The 20823-nt window shown below is 40.9% G+C and overlaps 1 protein-coding gene across 1 annotated transcript in view; it reads right to left on the bottom strand.

Annotated features, from left to right (window-relative positions):
* The window catches only part of dgt6 (dim gamma-tubulin 6), a 37131-nt gene extending 16848 nt beyond the window's left edge, over positions 1–20283 (bottom strand). The window contains exons 1-11 of the mRNA XM_080282814.1: positions 20158–20283; positions 19061–19237; positions 18283–18406; positions 15961–16126; positions 12081–12226; positions 8126–8331; positions 5943–6069; positions 5635–5826; positions 5331–5444; positions 4923–5080; positions 533–689 (exon numbers count right to left, since the gene is read on the bottom strand). Coding sequence (XP_080138940.1) covers positions 533–689; positions 4923–5080; positions 5331–5444; positions 5635–5826; positions 5943–6069; positions 8126–8331; positions 12081–12226; positions 15961–16126; positions 18283–18406; positions 19061–19237; positions 20158–20283 — 1693 coding nt within the window. The remainder of the gene's footprint in view (positions 1–532; positions 690–4922; positions 5081–5330; positions 5445–5634; positions 5827–5942; positions 6070–8125; positions 8332–12080; positions 12227–15960; positions 16127–18282; positions 18407–19060; positions 19238–20157) is intronic.
* Positions 20284–20823: the final 540 nt, after the last annotated feature.

Consider the following 20823-nt stretch of genomic DNA (forward strand, 5'->3'; position numbering starts at 1 on the left):
GAATCAAGCCATGTTCTGCATCACCCTTGTTTTAGATCTTTTCAGCCAATGTAAGTGAAAAACTGAGTCAGAATGGTGAAGATGAATATTAGTTCTGCAATTAATTAATCAAATGCCCAAGTAAAATAATAATTATTACCTACTGTATACCAGAAGCATCAAGACAAAATGGTAGCTACTGTACTATATCTGAAAATGGTTCTCTCAATATTTATCCTCATTCTCAAAAATCAAAGTATACTGATCAAGCTGAAGTTTTACTGGCTAAAACTTGTTATACATGAATCCATCCACCCATCATCCAATCCTACGCTGCCCCATGAGAAGCGCAGGAGCCCGGGGCTAGGCAAGTTGGTCCAAATGTTTAAGATGAGAGGGACCAGCCTCAATCATCCCTTAGTGGCATTACATCAGCAATAAACCCCAACCACCCCTTGGATATAAACCTACACAGGCCCAATCCGATTGGAGTGCCTTAATTACCCACATGAATGGTTTAAAATATACCCTATATTACAAGGTAGTTAGTTACTTCTCTTGTGTATGGTTGAAGTCTGAAGGAAATGATTGCGGCTGCATTGAAGTAATTCAAGCTCTCTCTCCTTCTTCTGGAGATATCGTCCTCGACAGTCTGCTGATAGTATGTCTGCACTAAGTCCCTCACTCTTCTCGTTCTCCACAGCCTCATCCTAGAAGTGGGAAAATTATTACAGAAAACTTATTATTACAGAAGTTAGAGCCACTGCAACAAACAGAGTATCATATAAGAATACTCTAAAATCTGGTTATGACATCATTCTCAATATGTGAACCAGGTCACGAGTTACAATAAATGGTCGTTAAGGTGAACAAAGAATCTGAAAGTGTAAGCTTACAGTGAAACTGTTATTTTAAGCTAATACTAATAACTGAGCTCTACCTCTTATAGTGTATTTAAAATAGGAGATGAAATGCTAAAATGAATTAAGACAAGCAAGTTAAAAATTAATTTAATTAAAAATTAAATAAATTAAGGAAAAAGTGACAATGTCAGTGATGAAAGAATGCTAAAAAATCAAAGAAAAACAAGTGAATGAAGTCTAGCCATGCAATACAAAGTTCCATGATAACCACACATATGTAATTGAACTTGGGAGCAGATGGCTGGTTGTTCCCCGCAACACACCATCATGGTATGGGGAACAATTGTGTGAAGTTACATCAAAATCTGTCCATGCATGTGGAAGTTACAGAACATACATAAATGTACGTACTGTATGGATGTTAAGTATGACAGCACTTGACCTTGTTTGAGCCCCAAGTGTGACCTTGACCTTGGGAGTAGATGGCTGGTAGTTCCATGCGGCAAACCATCATGGCATGGGAAACAACTGTGTGAAGTTATATCAAAATGTGTCCATGCATGTGAAAGTTACAGAGCAGACACGAAATTACGGAGATATTGATGGAACTGCACAAACCTATAGTCCCTGACCAGTTTGACTGGTAGGGGACTGATGAAGGAAGAATGGAAAAACTAGTTAGAAATGCTGATGAATGAAAACAACACAGCACTGGTTTGCATGGCTACATTTGGTGTGCAAAGGGATGTGTTGCTTGAGAATGTGTCAGTGGTGAAAGTGAACAAAGGTGTAAAAAGTTTATGGACACGACTGCACAAGGTGTTGATGACATATGCAGATAAAATAAAATGCAGAAGAGCATAATGTACTATAGCTAAATGGGGAATTAGCTGGAAAACTGGCATGGGTTGAGCCATACTAGAACTGTACAATACTGTACTGTGAAAAGGGCTGTGACTATACTCTTGTTCAAAAGTACCAGTGACTGAAGTGTGTGCAAATGTTATTGTGGAATAATTCTACTATAGTGTTCCTCCTCGTAACATAGGGTTTGGGTGGAGTCACCCCCTCCCTACACTATTGCCATGTTTCCTAACCCTACGATGTATAACGCCTGTGGTTTGTGTAGTAGGAATGATACATAAACATAACTCATACTAATATAACTGTAATGAAAGTGCTGACATGTATCAAGGAAGAATAAAACTATTCTGCATACTATATTATACGATAATAGAGAAACGTGGCATAAAAATTTGGCAGTGTTGCTTTAAAAATATTCTAATTATTATTTACTTCCCCAACACTTCTAACATTGCTAATTAATTTAGCAAGTATAATTGCAAGAAAATTTGAAGGGATAAAAGTGGGAAGAGGCGATCCTTTCATAATTAAAATAAATATATCAAACAGCTCTGGGGTGGCAGCACTCACGCGACACGTGTTTGTGTGTACGCTGTGGGAGGTCACCAACCCCTACAGGATTTAGGCCTATTGGGGAAACCTCTATAAAAAAACGCGCCGTGACTTTTACCTCAAGGGTGGTGCGGAAATAAAGTCAAAATTATAATCCATACATAAAAATGGAAGTAAAAAACCATGGATGACACATAACAAAATCTAGCGAGAGAGAGAGAGAGAGAGAGAGAGAGAAATAATAATAATAATAATAAAACTTTATTTCCACTAAACAGTGGGTATTCTTATACATTATACAGTAGTACAGCATACAGTATGAAAGTTCTATACACAATATAATACAAGTTGATACATATGGTGGAGAATAGTGACAGAGAGGTAAATGGTTTAAAAGGTGTGGGGACACTTAGGTTAAAAATAGATCAATTAAGGGATTTAGGAACGAAGGCAGTGGGAAGGATTAAGACAGATGGGATTGTAAGATTAGGGAGTTTGAGCAATAGGGTAGAATGTATGCTCTCAATAAAAGTATAGCAATTATCAACGGCTAATTATTATACAGGTGTTGATGGTGGGGGTCTATATTTATAGGAGGTGTTGGTGGTGGAGGTATAGCGGGTGTTGTTGATGGGGGTGTTGTTGGGGGTAGGGGTATAGGGGGTGTTGGTGGCAGGGGTATAGGGGGTATTAGAAAAACGGAGATCACAAGAGGGAAACAGTGTCAAGGTCATCGCTGATGGAGAGGTCAGCTCGGAAACGTGGCAACAGTGCAGGGAGGGGGTGACTCCACCAAAACCCTACGTTTCGATCTGTCAGACTATAAGTGCAGCAGGTATGGAGTACGCTCTCCAAAAATCTGATGAATGTTGAACGGGATGGTTTCCAAAGTGATGCGATAGTGGTCAGGACCATCTACTTGCCCAAGGCAAGTGAGAAGTATATATGGTTGCGGTTTACTGCTCACGTAATGCCACTTAGGGATGAGGGAGGCTGGTCACTCTCATCTTAATTGTCAAGACCAACTTGCCTAGCCCCAGATTCCTACGCTCCTCATGGGGCGACATAGGACTGGATAATGGATGGATGGATTTATGATCTATGAACAGAAAAAGACTAGCTAAACAGGATGAGTAAGCAGTGGTTATGGATGGTATTGTGTGTAGCATCATTACAATCTTTGACACCTTGCTCTCTTCTGGGAACCCCCAGACAGAGAATGGCTGTGACAGAACCACCTCCAGACTGCTCTGTCCTCACATGCTACTCTCACTTTCCAAGTTACTCTCTTCCTCTTGCTTCTCTCACTCCACACACTGTTCCAATTTTTCCTCCCAGATCATATATGGTATTCATGCTGGTAGTGCAGCATATACAGACCTTCAAAGTTTCTGACTTTATTTCACACTACAATCGATTAATATCACTGTTACAGTATGTGTGAAATAAAGTCATTTTGTTGATTGACAAGTAATCAATGGGGATGCAGGTCATGTCATGTATATCTTCATAAATTCATATGTACAGTCAGGGAAAGTTCCACATTACCCACTGTTAGGAGCACTGATGGTCGATGAATAGTCACGAAGCAGCAGCCAGACCACATGTCTGGTAACTGAATGAGAGGGAGGGTTTGGAGAGTTGCTCACGTCACAGTAACAATGGCCAATGATAATGCGTCCGACGTATTCTCGAAGTGCAAAAGCAGTATGTTGTTTGTATGGTATCACACTGTTATCTGAGTCTGTCTACATCACTGCATATATAATACATGTTTACTGTCAAAGGTATGCTTCTTTGCATTAGTTTTGAAATGTTCGATAGGAATGATAATTACAGAGACCGAGCTTATAACTAGGACTTCTCATGTCATTCTGTCTAAAGGAAAATGAAGACTCTGTTAATTGCTCATCCATATTATTACCAATGACTCAAGTTCAAGATGAACAGTTACCAGAATTACAATGGAAATGTTTGCAGGCATATTTATAGTGGGATAACAGAGGGTAAATAATTTAAAAAATTTATAAGAATCCACACACACACACGCATATAGTGGCTTTGTTTTTTGAGTCAACACAAAATATAAATATATAACATTATGAATATCTCCTGGGGAAATGTCTCATGTTAAAGTCGAGAGGGAATGAAAGCATTCAAACCTCTGTCTGAACTCAGCAAACTTCCATAACTTTCCTAAGAACATTAACTCTACAGATATCTATGCAATTTTTAAAATAAAACGCTACCGGTACCATCATATTATCAACTATCCTTACTAAATTAACTCAAACGCATCGTCCAAGTCATACATCGCAGACTTAAATGTAATTCCCAATCTATCTCCAAACCTCCTCTGCCCCAATCCCCCTCCTTCACACACACACATACCAGACATATGAATTCTGGCTGCCGCTTCATATTCAACCGTCTCACACCAGTGCTTCAAGAGGTGGGTAATGCGGAACTTTCCCCAACAGTACATCCAGCAATTATATCGCTTCATCATTTTTCATACACCACTATTTCAAACAATCACTTATCGAAACCATTTTCTTCTTAATTTTCCACGCCTCCTCTCATTTTCATATTCAATCACAGCCCAGTCACATCCAGGGAAAGTAACAGCTTCAAACAAAATAAAGGATACCACATAATGCTTACATAAAGAGAATCCTTCTCAGAAGTGTCTTGCGTGAGGACTGCAGGGTACTTAGCTGTGTGCTGTGAGACATGGCTGCTGTAGTCCTTTGTGCTTGGCAATTTGGGGTCAAAGCTGGAGTTCAAGTTCACTTTGGGTCCAAGTTTGGGCCGCACCATCCCTGTTTTAAAAGCTTATCAGATACTCCAGTCAACACAGTTACAAAAACATTTGATTTCCCAACATACAGGAAAAACTACTGTATATACAGTACACAAAAGGAAAACTCCATGCTAGCATAAGAAAAATATTCAGACACAAGTTACCCACACCTGACATGAATTTCCACTTACCCTCACTATTCTTTGGAGCTGCACCAATCACCTACAGTTACTGAGTACCAGTTGTGACATGTGCATTAAATAACATACCAGGTGTAAGCTGCACTGTGAGGTGATGGCTCCTTCCTGCACCCTTTGCACTGACCACTGGGGTGCTCATGAGGCTGAAGGGAGGTGTGGGGGGACATAGGTGAGGCTTTCCATCTGAAAGAACAAGGCTGGTGATGATGGAATTCATTGCATTTCAGTATACTGTATACACTGATATCTATGGTAATGAAAAGTGCACTAAATTCTCAAACACTGACCTTTATATTTCCCGCAGTCGTGTATGCAGCATAATGAAATATTCTGTTCTGCAAAATATCTACCTTGCTCCCTAATAATTACTAACCCAGTTCAAGTGAGTCCAATGCAGTGCTGGTAGAAGTGGAGCATACAGGGTTAGAGGTGGTGGACAGGCGAGCAGAGGCAACGGACTGGCGTAGAGTAGGCAGAAGGTTGGCTAAGTGGGCAGAGAGCTGGATGACTGTCTCTTTGAGGCTGTTAACTCGCCCCCCCTGCACATCCACCTCAACAATGGGGTCTGCAATCCAGAACCCAAACTAAAAATACTGCTTATCTTAATACAATACTGTATCACATGTTTCCTTTTAACTTTAATTCTCATACCCTCACATACAAGAACTACTCACAACATACCTGGTGGGGATGAACTGTGCTTAGCGGTGAAAGTAGTGAGTAGGCTGGTAAGAGCTAGGTTAGAATAGTGCACCAGGCTCAGTAGGTTTAGCTGATCTCCCTCATATACTCCACCCTGAACACCAAGCTGATGAACAAACAATTCATCAAAAATTATTTCAAATCCTTAAGTCTAAATATAGGAGCTACACCATTCTTAACCATCAACATAAACAATAGATACCATACTAATATGACTAAAGACTTAGCCACATCTAAAAATATTCTCCCAAGCAGATTTTTGAAAGCTGTAAAATGAGTTAACAGGCTCTACGAATGTCACAGGGAGATACACACAACTTTTATAATTCTATATTCCTTAAAAAAAAAAAAAAAAAAAAAAAAAAAAAGGCTTTAACACTACAAAAAATGAATGATACGTGCTGGTAATAATTACCATTCTCCTTCCAAATTTAACTTGCTCTATGTCTCTACATCACTTTCTCACAAATTTACATACCAGAATTATCAGTATGTAACGTCTCCTTCTACCTTTAACTTAACATTATATTCCATCTTTATCATCCTGGTCACATCCATTTCCTGTGTGCCCATATACAAGGTCTGTCCAAAAAGAAACAAAATTTTTAAACAGTGCACCAACCATCCTGCTTAGCTTGATAGCAATGGGAGCGCTATGCAGCAGCGACTTTGAGCTTTAGTCTAACACTAGCTGCACCGTGACATGTCACAGTCATCAAGGTACTGATGCTTGAGTGAACAGGTGTTTAATGAACTTGGCAATTTGATGCAAGATGAACAACGAAGGTTCCTTAAGAGCAATGTTTCTGCCTGAAATTCTGTTTCAAATTTGGAAAAACTTTTACGGAGACTTTTCAGATGCTGCAACAGGGTTATGGGCAGGACTGTTTGAGCTATGCACAATGTCACGAGTGGTTCCAGCAGTTCAAATCGGGAAGAACATCCACTGACAATGATCCCAAATCTGAACATCTTTCTACAACGAGATGACAATCATGCTGTGAACCTGCATACTGTACTGTGATCCATGAAAATTGTTGCCTGACTGTCCATGAAGTTCCCAAAGAAGAGGGCATCTGTAAAAGTTCATGTCACATGATTTTAACTGAAAAACTTAAAAAGCATCGCGTTGCTGCAAAATCTGTGCCGCGTCTGCTGACTGATAAGAGAAGAGAGAACCATATCACAGTCAGTCTGGAGCTGTTTGACTGTTTGAATGCTGATGAAACTGTCTGAAAAATGTCATAATAGGTGATGAAACATGGGTGTATGGCTATGATGTTGAAAGAAAAAGGCGTCGTCACAGTGGGTTGAAGCATCGTCACCGCGACCAGAAAAAACAAGTAGAGTCGCTCAGGCGTGAAGCTGATGATGATTTTTTTAATTAGAAGGGCGTCGTTCTTTATGAGTTTGTTCTACGTAGTCAGACAGCCAATAAAGAGTTTTACTTGGATGTCCTGAAGTGTTTGAGGGATGCAGTGTAAAAGAAGAGGCCCATGGCATGGGGGAGGAGGGGGGAGAAGACAGAGAGAGAGAGAGAGAGAGAGAGAGAGAGAGAGAGAGAGAGAGAGAGAGAGAGAATGTTGTTCCACGACAATGCACCTGCTCATGTGTTGCTCCTTATCCATGACTTTTTGGTGAAGCACAAGACTACTATAATCCCCCAGCTGCCCAGCTTGCCAGATTTGGCCTCTCCAGACTTATTTTTCTCTCCCACAAGCCTGAACTCCACAAAAAAAAAGTTGATAATTTCAGATGACAGATGACAGAAAATTCACCAAGTGCACTAAACACACGATCACTCAGGTGCATGTACCCTGATGACTAAGCAACGCAGCAAGATGCAGCTACTGTTAAACTAAAGCTCAAAGTTGCCGCTACGCGGCACTCCCATTGCAACTATGCTCATTTAGCTAGTTGGTGTCCTATTTAAAAAGTTCAGTTTCTTTTTGGATGGACCTCACACAGTATCTTAGCACATTATCTTGCCCTCTTGATGCACCGATTACTTCCTATTTTTCACAAAACTACACACAAATTCAACAGATTTCCAATGCACCTTGTGACACCACTTAACAGCATGATCATACATAAACCCAGGACAGCAAGAAGACTTGATTATAGTGACAAATTATTAATATAGGTGAATCACTGTACCCTACTTTATTTATTGTACTGGCGTGTTCTTTGTAGATGATGTCTGGAATCCTAGGGGAGTACTTTGCTCCATCAATGTAGGAAAGAGTAGACCCATCCAGCAATGGAGCTAAGATCTTCCAAGATGTCTCTTCCACTTCATGAAATTTTTCCACTCTCTTCCACAACTTTTTTGCAGAGGCATTCATGAGGGCTATGCTGTCACAAATCTCTAAAAAGGAATGAAACAGTGTGAATACAATGACAACAAATGGGAAGAGTTATATAGCTATTATCATCATACTAACCCTGCTTTTTTATAGCTGCGCAGGGTGACAAATTCTAAAACAAAGCTCTTGACTCCTTTGATTTCTATCAAGACATGAATGAGAGGAAAAGACATCACAGTCCCATCTCTCTTCTTCTATCCTACAGAAAAAATGGATTATTTGCTCACCAAGTGGGGGTAACAGCACATACAGTACATATCTTTATGCCTGTACTGAGGAGGAACTGTGTAGTCCCCCCTCCCCCACAGAAAAACATTCACACCCCTCTTCAGCTACTTTTTATGGCATTCAGGAAATACATGAGAAGTAGTCTTTTATCTCATCTCCACAGTGTTGGAGAGGGACGTCTTCACACAGTGGCCTGGTTTTACAAATGTCCCTCAACTCCCTCTCCCTGCCCTGGAAAGAGGTTGATGGACTTCAAGCACAGATTTAGCCTGCAATGTATCGGGACCACTGCCAGATCAGTCTGGGGCTGCCACAACAACTACAACAACGACAGTAATTCCATCTCCTCAGACAATGAATGTGAAGTGCTGACACTGAATATCATACGGCCACTTACAGTTTAATAAAGGAGATATCATCGTTAAATTATCATTTTATGTTTTACAAACAACCCTGAACATTCCATAACTGACAATTATGTGGTAGGTGGTGGCAACCATCATCTACTTACATGATGTAATGCTGCCTGCTTCTTCCTTCCTCTTTCTCTCTCTTCACCCTTTCCTTCCTGTCACTTTTATTTCTCATCACTCCTACACGAGTGGCTCTACACTGAGTGACAAACCTGGTTCCCTGTAACCCTGAAAACCATTTACAGTGCTGGGTTTTAACCATATAACCAAGTAACAGGGTGATGTACAGCCTGATATAGTGCCCATGGTACCTGGGTGGAGAGACACAAATGCGGCATCCATCCAGGAGCCAAACCGCCACACTAATCCCCACACCTCACTATGGCAATGTGGTGTCAGCCATACGTGAACATCTGTCCACTGCATGGGATGGCCTTGCAGGGATGGTTGCTAACCAGCAGTAGACAGGTCTGCTTGGCCAGACAGACTGGAGTTGATCAATACCATCAACAACACAACACAACAATAACAACCCACATGCCAACCTTAATCTTAGTCTTCCTACTTTTAGAGGCTTTTTTTTCAGAGTAAGTGAGACTCTTGAAACTAGAAAAGTTTGACACCCTTCACTAACCCCTTCACTACCATGAGGTATTCCTAAGGTGAATAAACCTGTTTGAGGACAGCAAAAATAAAATCGAAAAGATGTCCCTTAAATGACATGATTAAATTGGACAATTTTCCCTAATCAGAAATCTAACTATGAGGTTTTCTATAAGATGACCTGAACAGTCTTTAACCCTTTCCTTGTTTTTAGCGTCTCCATTACCCCATCTTTAGACTGATATGTGGGTTATAACGACAATTTTTTTCTGAAGATTGTAATGATGGAAGTGAGAGGGTGTATGAACAATCATTCAGTCGGTTATATTTCAGTTTCTCATACTGGGGTATTTATCTCTTGATTATGGCTATTTGGCTGAAGAGTGTAACTGTAAATGTGTACAAGGGGAACAGGAAATTACAGAGGCATAAAGCTTTTAGACCAGATCAAGAAGGTAATGGAGAGAGTTCTAGAAGGTATGATTAGAGAGTGAATACTGATGAGACGCAGTTTGGGTTTATGCCAAGCAAAGGGACCACTAGTGCCATACTGACTGTTCGACAGCTTTAGGATAAATATATAGGAAAGAAAAGAGAACTGTACTTTGTTTTTGTTGATTTGGAAAAGGTTTTTGACAGTCCCTAGAAAGGTAGTAGGTGGGCTATGAGAAAGCTTGGGATCATGGAGTGGCTGGTTAGGGCTGGTATGACAATATATGGGGGTGCTTGCACCCAGGTAAGGGTGAATGGAGATTTGAGTGATGAGTTTTCCATGAGTGTTGGTGTGCATCAGGGGTCAGTACTTGAAGTTCTCTCCATGACTTCAGAAATGGACTCCCATGGAAGATGTATGCTGATGACTTGGTGCTGGTTGCAGTGAATGAAAGGGAGGTGGAGGAAAGATTTAGGAAGTGGAGAGATGGTATGGGGTACAAGGGCTTAAGAGTAAATGCAGATGAAACTAAAGTGATGGTATCTAGGGCTGGGGGCGCTACTATCAAAGAGGGAGAGTGGCCATGTGTGATTTGTCACAATGGCGTGGGAAGTAATTCCATCTTGTGCAGTGTTTGTGTTAAGTGGGTGGGCAAGAGATGTAGTGGTATTAAAGGTATACTGCGAGATAATGCTGATTTCACGTGTGCAGTGTGTCAGGGAGAGCATTTGAAGACTGCCAGACGTGAAAGGACTGAAGTTGCTGTTGAGTCTCTTGAGTGTGTGGAAGAGTTTTGTTATTTGGGAGACATGTTATGTGCTGAAGGTGGGGCAGGAGTTAGCTCTGTGGCTAGAGTGAGGAGCAGCTGGAAGAAGTTCAGGGAGCTGTTGTCTCTCCTGACACTGAGAGGGCTCTCCCTTCATGCTAAGGGATCTTTGTATGTGGCATGTGTTAAGAGTGCAATGCTGTATGGTAGTGAGACCTGGGCACTAAAGCAAGAGGAGATTAGCAGGCTCAAACGTACAGAAATGGCAATGATTAGGTGGATGTGCAGTGCATCCTTGAGTGCAAGGCTTGGGGGAGCTAGGTTTATGATCGAAGAGTTGAGAGGTAGGATGGGACCGGAATGTATTGGTGTTGTGATGGGGAGAGGTAGATTGAGATGGTTTGGGCATGTGGAGAGGATAAGGTATGATAATTGGGTACAGAAAGTGAGAAGTGTTAATTATGGGGGTGGATAGTGAGAGGTAGACCGAAAAAGACCTGGGTTGAGGTCACTGAGTATGACCTCAGGGTTAAGGGACTAAATAGGGAAGCCGTCAGAGATTGGACAGCATGGAGAGTGCATGCAAGCATGTTGGAGCCTTCAAAAATGAAACGAAATGGAACGACCACAACTCCCCATGCATTAAGGTGAACTTTAAAACAGGTTTCTAACTGGAGAATTTACTTTTTTTCTGAGCAGCTGTAGGCATAGCCTAAGCAACAGAGAAATATCGATCCATCATCTGTAATTACTTGAGAATGGAAGAACGAAACCTTGTACCGCTCACTGTATAAAGAAAAATACATTAACACTAACAATGCATTCAGAGACTACACACAGATATGGTGCCAAAGAATGATTTGAAACATTAGAATGAATAACCCTGAAGATAACTAGTATAAGTGATGTAAAAGAAAAGAATGGAACTGTACCTTACAACAGGGAGAGACAGACAGGAAGATGGGCTGAAGAGAATCAGAGAGAAAGGCAGACACAAAACATTAGAGTGAGCAATCAAGAAGCTAATATAACTGATGTGAAAGAAAAGACTGGAACAGGGAGACAGAAGAATTGATTAAAGATAATCATAGAGGAATGCAGACACAAAGTAGCATGGAACAGGTCATCCCTTGGTGAAAGGGTTCCAGGACAGCAAGACACTGAAGACAAGTCTGTAACCATGATGATCTATTACATGATGTACATTATGACATTAAAACATGGTACCTGTTTTCAAAATACACCCCAAAAATAAATTTTCGCTGTTTCAATGTAATAATCTCATTCCTCATAAATTTAAAAAGTTACCTTTTTCAATTTCTGGTACTGTCATGGTAGGAATGTTATCCCTCTGTTGCTGAGTGAGACTGGTGTTGGTGTGAATTAACTCCTGGACCTGCTGCACTGCCTTTTCACTTTCAGCACATGCATTTCGATATCTTGACACAACCTCCCTGCATAGCACATAACTAGTTAAAAACCGACATTTCATAATACTGTACTCAATATGCAGTTATTAAATTAATGGTACATGTCACCATAAGAGCTGGTGCAATATTACAATGTCACAAGGATGATACTATAAAACCTTAAATACAGGACAATACATTGACTATTACCTTAATTTTAATGCAATTAATAAAATGAGAGAATAGATGATGCCAATGGGCAGACCACTGGTGCGAGAATGTACCATATTAAGTCTTCATCAGATTAAATGCATTGGCATTCAACCTTTCTTTTTCCATCATCATTATCTTGACCATCTTGACCCTATTTCCCACCTAAAGACAGCACAGTGTAGAATCCGGAAACCAGAAAAGACAGAGCACAAAAGTAGGAAATCTATCAACATTATGCCCAGCGAAATGGGTCACAAAATCATGCACATTCTGTTCTTCAAGATCCTGGCCCCAACTTCCCTGCCTAACTATCAATACATTTTTTTTTCCTACACTTTCTTACATATGCAGTTACACCATCAAATAAAAAGTTAAAAATGGAATGCCAAACCCTTGTCATGAGTGTCTCCACACATACGTCCTCCAACAAACTCAGTTCCTTAACTTCATCAACTTCTATACCTCACTTTCTCACACACTCATCAATTACACTTTCTCAGACATTCATATACCAAATCCAGTCTATTATCCATCCATAATATTGGCCTACCATGCCTCCTCAATGATTCACACTCACTAACATACATCCAATCCCCCACTTTATCTATAGCTACTCTTAATAATCATACCATCCAGGAACACTTTCCTGACTAGCACTGTAATCTAGTACAGTATTAATCTTGTTACACATCAGCATTCAAGGAGATGGAAATATCAGACATAACTGAAGTGTCTGGAGAATGAAAGACTGACTAAGAGGGTGTATGTAGGTGAGGTGGAGGGAGAGAGAGGGAGGGGTAGACCGAGGATGAGGTGGAGGGATGGAGTTGAGAGGTATATGAGGGAGGGGGGGGTGAGTTGGGGGGAGGGGAGTCAAATGGTGGGTGACAGAGTGACTTGGAGGCGTTTTGTCTGCGGCCACCCTTTGCGGGATTAGGGCGTCGGGCTATAGATAGATAGATAGATAGAGTCTAATATAATAAGTGATGAATTTTTTGAGCAGGCTTCTTGCATGAAAAAATACTCAGTAATTGCTGTCTCCAGTACAGAATAGAAGGGGAAGACAGATGTTTGAGGATCAGGTTCGACTGAGAAAATGGAAGCAAGATGTCACTGGGAGGGATTCTGTATAGGGATCTTAGATGTTGGTTAAGAATTTCAGTTTTTCAGCTTCAAGGAAAATTGGCTAACTATTATCTGCCAATATCATGCATATTTATTTTGTGTTCAGGTTTTTGTTGATGATGATATACTGTATTGTGGTATTATGGTGGATGCTATGTTTATACTCACTGCTGCAAATATAATGCTTAACTCAGACTGTTTTGTAACTAGAAGAAAATATGATGTGTGGATCAAACATCTACAGAGACAGATAGTGAAGGTGTGTGAGAAGGACTCTAAGGTGTTTATGGCATTTGTGGATCTGGAAAAAGCATACAGAGAAGGATTGTGGAAGGTTTTGCGCATGTGTGGTGTAGATGGCAAGCTGCTAGGTGCCGTGAAGAGTTTTTATGATGGTAGCGAGGCATGTGTAAGGTTAAGTGGACATCTAAGTGAATGATTCATGATCAATGTAGGTATGCAACAAGGTTGCATGATGTCCCCATGGTTGTTTATATGGATGGGGTGATGAGAGAAGTAAAACTGAGTAATGGAGATAGGGATGGCATTGGTCATGAGTGGTGATGGATGGAATATCTCAAATTTGTTGTATGCTGATGATGCAGCGTTACTTGCAAATACCTGACAAGAGCTTAGTAGACTAGTGCAGAGTTTTGAAGATGTATGTGAGTGTCATGCCTTGAGAGTAAATGCAGAAAAGAGTAAAGTGGTGGTTACTGAGAGAGAAAGTGACTCCCACTGATGTTACAATGACTGAAGAGAGATTGCACTGGTGAGAGAGTTCAAATACCTAGGTACAGTGATAGAAAAGAGAGGAAAATGTGCATAGATGTGAAAAGTAGAGTGGCACAAGAAAGGAAAGTAGCTGGTGCTATGAAGACCTTGAGAAGTAACAGAGGCTTGAGTGTTGCAGCTGTGCGAGGTTTCCATGAAGGAGTGTTACAGATGTGAGACTACAGTGTGGCATGAAAATGAAAAGTCAAGAGTGAAAGCAGTAGAGATGGGACTGCTGAGGAATGTATGCGGAGTACAGAGAGTAGATGGGATATGGAATAATGTGATACATGAAAGACGCAGAGAGAGGAAGTCTGTGGACACCAGAATCAAAGAGAGTGTACTGAGATAGTTTGGTTATATGAAGAGAATGGACGACAACAGAGTGGTGAAAAAGGTATATCTGAGCTAATCTGATGAAGGGAGGAGGCAAGGTATGCCAAGAAGGTGGAGGGATATGGTGGATGAGTGTGTGAGGAAGAGAAGTTTGGAAGTTAGTGAGGCTAAGGGACTGACAAGAGACCGAGTTGGATGGATGAATTTTGTGCAAAGCGCATAACCAGGGATTTGCCACCACTTTTTAAAGTGACAGCATTCAGATTGGCTCTATCAGATAGGTATATGTGAAGCTACACAACGTGGTGAAATTTTGGAGGGACTATCTGATGGAGCCAGGATTTCTGAGGGCTTGAATGATGATTGAAAGTGTGGCCCATTGAATTGGGCAAACTTTGGTTGTCTGGACGCTGCTACTCCTCACCCTGCCCTAGGGTGGGAAAGGAGGTCTGGATGATGATGAGGAAGAAAATAAATGAAGATACAGTAATTCCCCATTTATCAGGACATCCCTTATCCGTACGATCCATAACCCAGACGCTGTGATCTGGCTGTATTAAACCATTATATATACATTTTTCTATTTTATCCAGATAAAATGCTTCCATCTGGATGGAAATTGTGGCCGCTTGAACATTTTTGCCTGCCTGGGGTAGAATAGCCCGGTGGCACCGCTCTGTCTGGCTCGGTAGTTCACCTAGCTTCCACTGGAGGCCCCCTCGACCGTTCCCAGTTCCCGCATGTCAATTGCGTAGTTAGCACCTTTTCTTGTATAGTTGTTATGGCAATGTGTGTGGTTTTTCCCTACCTACTTCAGGCCTTGCTATTCCTTGCATGCCTCTTTCTATGGTATGTGATGATGGCCCCTCCACCACAGAAAAAAGGGTACTGACAACTCTGGAGAAGAAGCGAGAGATCCTGGGTAAGATTGACGTGGGATGGTTGACTTTCCGCATCTTAAAAGAGTACAACCTGGCTCACTCAACCTTACATGACATGGTAATTGCTTGGCTGTGGTTTATAGGTCTACTTGACCAGACAGTGTAGAGTAAAACAAAGGAACAAGTGTTGTATGATGTACTGAAGTGGCCTTTTACAACAGCTTTCAAAGTTATGTTATGTACAAAGGGGGGTCAGGGGAGAAGTCCATTATCCAGACAGATTCACTTTCTGGACATGCCTTTGGTTCTATTATGTTGGATAAATGAGAGATTACTGTACCTGTACACTACAATCAAAGTAAACTATGAAGTACCTGTACCATATTTTGATACATAATACAGCAGTACACCAAAATTATTCTGAACTGTTAAGGAAAAAATATATTTTACCTGACTTTAATCTGGAAGCTTTTAATGAGTCTCTGACGATGTGCCTGCCTAGTAATATAATTCTTGTAGTGTGTATGCTTGAAAGACCGTAGTACCTGTAGTGTCTCACGATTCTGACTTGCATTTCGGCTAAAAGCAGGAAAGCTCAGCAACGTGCACTGTGGGGCTGGAAGGAATTCAAACATGGACTATAGTACAGCAGTTATTATCTGTGCTGTCTTCAGCACTAATTTGACTGCTACAACATTTATCTGAGTACAAATAAATAATGTTTATTATATGAACAATTCACTGCAATGAAACAAAGACACAAAATTACTATAGTAGTCTCATTGGAAGAGGTATATACAATATACAGTTGTACAGCACTAGTAATTTATGAATATTTTCCTTTTGTATATATTGTATACATACATACTGTGTGTGTGGTAATCATAGGGGCATTTGTCTTCTTAGTACCGTATAACAGGAAAAGTGTATGGTAGGATACTTATTGACAGAGTTAGAGAAAGAACAAAGAAATTAGTTGGAGAAGAACAGGGAGGCTTTAGGAAGGGAAGAGGTTGTGTAGATCAGATATTCATTCTTAGATCTTTAGTGGAAAAGTTTCTAGAGAAGGGAAAGAAGTTGTATGTGGCTTTCATGGATTTGGAGTATATGACAGGGTGGATAGACAAGGATTGTGGAAAGTGTTAAGAATATATGGAGTAGATGGGAAGTTGTTGAATGCTGTGAAGAGTATGTACGATGGTGCAAAGGCTGCAGTGTGTGTGGATGGTGAACTAAGTGAATTTTTCTCTTTGAAGGTTGGGCTGAAACAGGGATGTGTCATGTCTCCATGGTTGTTCAATCTGTACATGGACAGGGTAATAAAAGAGCTACAAGGTAGGGTAGTGGATGTTGGAGTGGCCCTGGTGAGAGAGGATAGTGTTTGGAAACTCCCTGTACTGTTGTTTGCAGATGATACTGTGTTGTTGAGTGAAGACAAAGGGGAGCTGCAAGACTTGGTGGATGAGTTTGGGAGAGTGTGTAAGAAACGGAATCTAAAGGTGAATGTAGGGAAGAGTAAAGTGATGGTCTTTGAGAGAGGTGAAGTCAGTGAATGTACAGCGAGGTTGGATGGTGAGGAATTGGAAAATGGGAGTACGTTTAAGTACTTGGGTAGTGTGATGAGTAAGGATGGAGGTTTGGAGGGTGAAGTGCTTGAAAGGGTACAGCAGGGAAGAAAGGTTGCTGGTTCTTTGAAAGCAGTGATAAGAAACAGGGAAGTGAGCATGGAAGTGAAAAAGTTACTACATGACAGTATTGTGATACCAACTCTAACGTATGGAAGTGAAGCTTGGACGTTGTTGGAAGGACACAAGTCAAGAGTGAGAGCAGTGGGAATGAGTTGTTTTAAGAGGAGCCTGTGGAGTCACATGGAGGGACAGGCTGACGAATGAGGATATAAAGGAGCGTTGTGGTGTGGATGTGGATGTGATAGGAAGCATTAGGAGGAACACACTGAGGTGGTTTGGCCATGTGGAGAGGATGGAGGGTGAAAGACTGACGAAGAGAGTGTATATGAGTGAGGTGGAAGGGGGAAGAGGGAGGGGGAGGCTGAGGATGAGATGGAGGGATGGGGTGGAGAGGTATAAGAGAGAGGAGGGTGTGAGTTGCGAGCAGGGTAGTGAAATGGCGGGGGACAGGGCGACTTGGAGGCGATTTGTTTGTGGCCACCCCAAACGGGATTGAGGCGTCTGGCAATAGATAGATAGATAGATAGACATACTGTTTACCAAAAATTAGTCTAATACACAGCAGCATACAAAATGAAAAACAAAATACCTGGTACTTTATTATTATTAATTTTTTTAATGAGCAAGTATCAATGTTATTTAGCTAATACTGTACCAATATCTGTAAAAATAATATATATCTCTACTAAAAACTTACTCAAATTACTATGTAACTCAGAAATCCACATACTACTACCTGTGCTTCTTATACCTTATTTATTACCAGCACATTCCTGTCCCAAAGAGACAGGAACAACATGAACACAATTAGAATTCTACATAAATGCAGTTAAGCATGTGTATACTAAGTAACTTCATTATAATTGTAGTGACACTTTTAATGCCAAATCTAGCTTCCCTCTTGGCCCAGATGCAACCAGCACAACTACTGGCTATCAATCTCTCCCAGATTTGATAAATACAGTACTGACATTACCGAATAACCATTTTCTCCACCAGCACCAGAACAATTTAACTGAAGAAGAATCACTATGTACTGCATGAGAAAGTTAATATAATAACTATATAATACAACCATCCTTACCTTTCTTAGTTATGGAACAATGGAGAGCAACCCTTATAAGAGAGGTCAATGTGGAGGTGAACTTGGGGCCTCCAGGGACCATGAATGTCTTTGCAACAACACTAGGCACCATTTGGCCATATGTCTGTGGAAAAAAAGACTGTTTGGGGAAAGAAATGCAATAAAGAGAATTACGAACAATGAAAAAAAGTACTGGCAGAAGTACCTGTAATAACTTCTTGACCTTCCCAAAATTATTCAATATTTTCCTCTCCTCCTGTTTCTCCTATCTTTCCTGTCACTTCTTATTCCTTTTTTTTTTCCTTTACAGGTGGCTTTACATTGAGTGACAAGCCAAATGGTTTCCTGTAAGCCAAGAAACCATTTACAACGCTTGGTGGTAACCATATAACCAAACCATACGTGCTCCCTACGTGTCAACAAGTGGGTTGGTGGAGGGTTGGTGCCCCTCCCTGTAAAACAACTAACTCAGTGTCATATGGCCACCCTTTAGGGGATTATGGTGTCTGGCAATAGATAGACAGATAGATAGAAAAAGACCTGAAACATTTCCTGAACTTCATTAAGATTATCCACAATTAATATTTTTTTATTGATGAGGTCTTCCTGCTGCTCAGTACTAGCATTACAAACAGCCTCATCTCCCATGGTACAGAGCAAGGTTTGGTTATATCATATACAGTACATGGGAAATTGTGAAAAGATAATATGCTGAAACATTACAAAAGAAATAATTAGCATTAATAATTATCAACACTGCTTTCATTAAATATCTAACCTGCTGTAGACTCTTGTACCACTCGAATGTTGCCTTGTGGAAGAGCGCCTCCTGTTTGCGGTCCACCATTGGCCAGCAGTCTCGGAACACTTTAGCACCACGTTCACAGTCAATGGTGACAAACAGGAAGTGTAGAATGTTCTCTCCCAGCTTCTTGTTCATCCGAACAAACATTTTCTGCAAAACAGCACAGAACATCTCTTAACAAACAGGCTGGGTGGTATAAAGGAATGTCAATGATTTCAACTATAATTACAAGGGAGAAACAAATGAGTAAGACGGGCAGAAAGGTCTCTCGTGTGTGTGTGTGTGTGTGTGTGTGTGTGTGTGTGTGTGTGTGTGTGTGTGTGTGTGTGTGTGTGTGTGTGTGTGTGTGTGTGTGTGTGTGTGTGTGTGTGTGTGTGAGAGAGAGAGAGAGAGAGAGAGAGGGGGGGTACTGAAAAAAGGATCGTATGGACAGATGCATGGCTGGGACACGGTGGGATTTTTTTTTTTTTTTTTTTTTTTTTTTTTATGTGTCCGACTCTGGGCATAGACTTCACAGCCTGCTCCCAAGGCCCAGTAGTCCTACATACCGTACACCTCTACATGTCACCACTTCGGCGCTAACACCCACCGTCCGTTTTGAATACATGCTAGGGCTGTCTCATACAGGACTGGTGAATCGGTATTAGTGGGGGTATTTTTATGACATGTAGGCGGGTCTTCTGGTAAATCAGTAAAGTCTGCTTTTTATTAAATTCAAATCCTAAAACTGTTCCCTGCCCCAGTAGGGATTTGAACCTGGATCCGGTAGGACTGCAGGCCACCTCTCTACAGGTAGTGCAGAAGAGTATTGTATGTTAGCTAGGAGACTATGGGGCTGATGATGACTCTGTAGAAACAAACAAACAATTTGCATACAAATGCCATCCTTACACACTATGCATCTTGCAATAAAACTAGAGACTGTACCTTAATGGAGCTAGAGTACTGTAATACATTAGGATTTATCATCCTCCAGCAGGTAGCCAGCTACAATACCTAAAAGTCATTCTGTACATAACAGTAAGAATCCCAGATGGACCTGCTGCAATAAGAAAGCCATTATGAGTCACCTGGTTAATGGGTGTCCTAAGGCCGTGTTCTAGGGCAGCAGCATCAAGCCCCAACAAAAGTAACGAAGTGTACAGTAGCTGGCCAGTGTCATGCATTGTCTCAGCTGGAAGAACTGGCCCCACCATCTTGTCTGAAAGGAAAGATGGTGTGCCTTCACAGAATGAAGTACACTTCTTTAAAAGCAATTCAACACAAAGGGTAAACTTTGGAGTACCAGAATAATATGATACTGTACGGTAAAATACAGTAAGCCCTTGCTATACTGTAATGAACTCTGAAAGTTTGCTAAATCCAAGGGTTCCCCCCTCAGATGGGAATTCAAGCGCATGTTTGAAAATTTAAAAAATACCACACTGTATTTTAGTACTAAAACTAGAAAACTACACCTATTTAACAAATAACTTGGCACATAATTTCACCCTTTTACAGCTTATTTCACATCTTGGTCACTGCACTTCTTCATGACTAGCACAGCAGCTACGTACATGTCTGTAATCTACTGTATTATTACAATTCAGCACTCACAATGGGGAGAGGGCAATTTCAGTTCTGGATGGTGTAAAAAAAAAGTAGGAAACACATGTATTGCACTCAATTTAACGGCCACTGATTGTTAAAGGCAACAAAAGCTCAGTGGACCCTGATGGATTCTTTAAATCCAAAAT

The sequence above is a fragment of the Coenobita brevimanus genome, chromosome 94 (assembly GCF_032717465.1).
Source record: "Coenobita brevimanus isolate Jiangsu-jjx chromosome 94, ASM3271746v2, whole genome shotgun sequence".
NCBI lineage: Eukaryota > Metazoa > Arthropoda > Malacostraca > Decapoda > Coenobitidae > Coenobita > Coenobita brevimanus.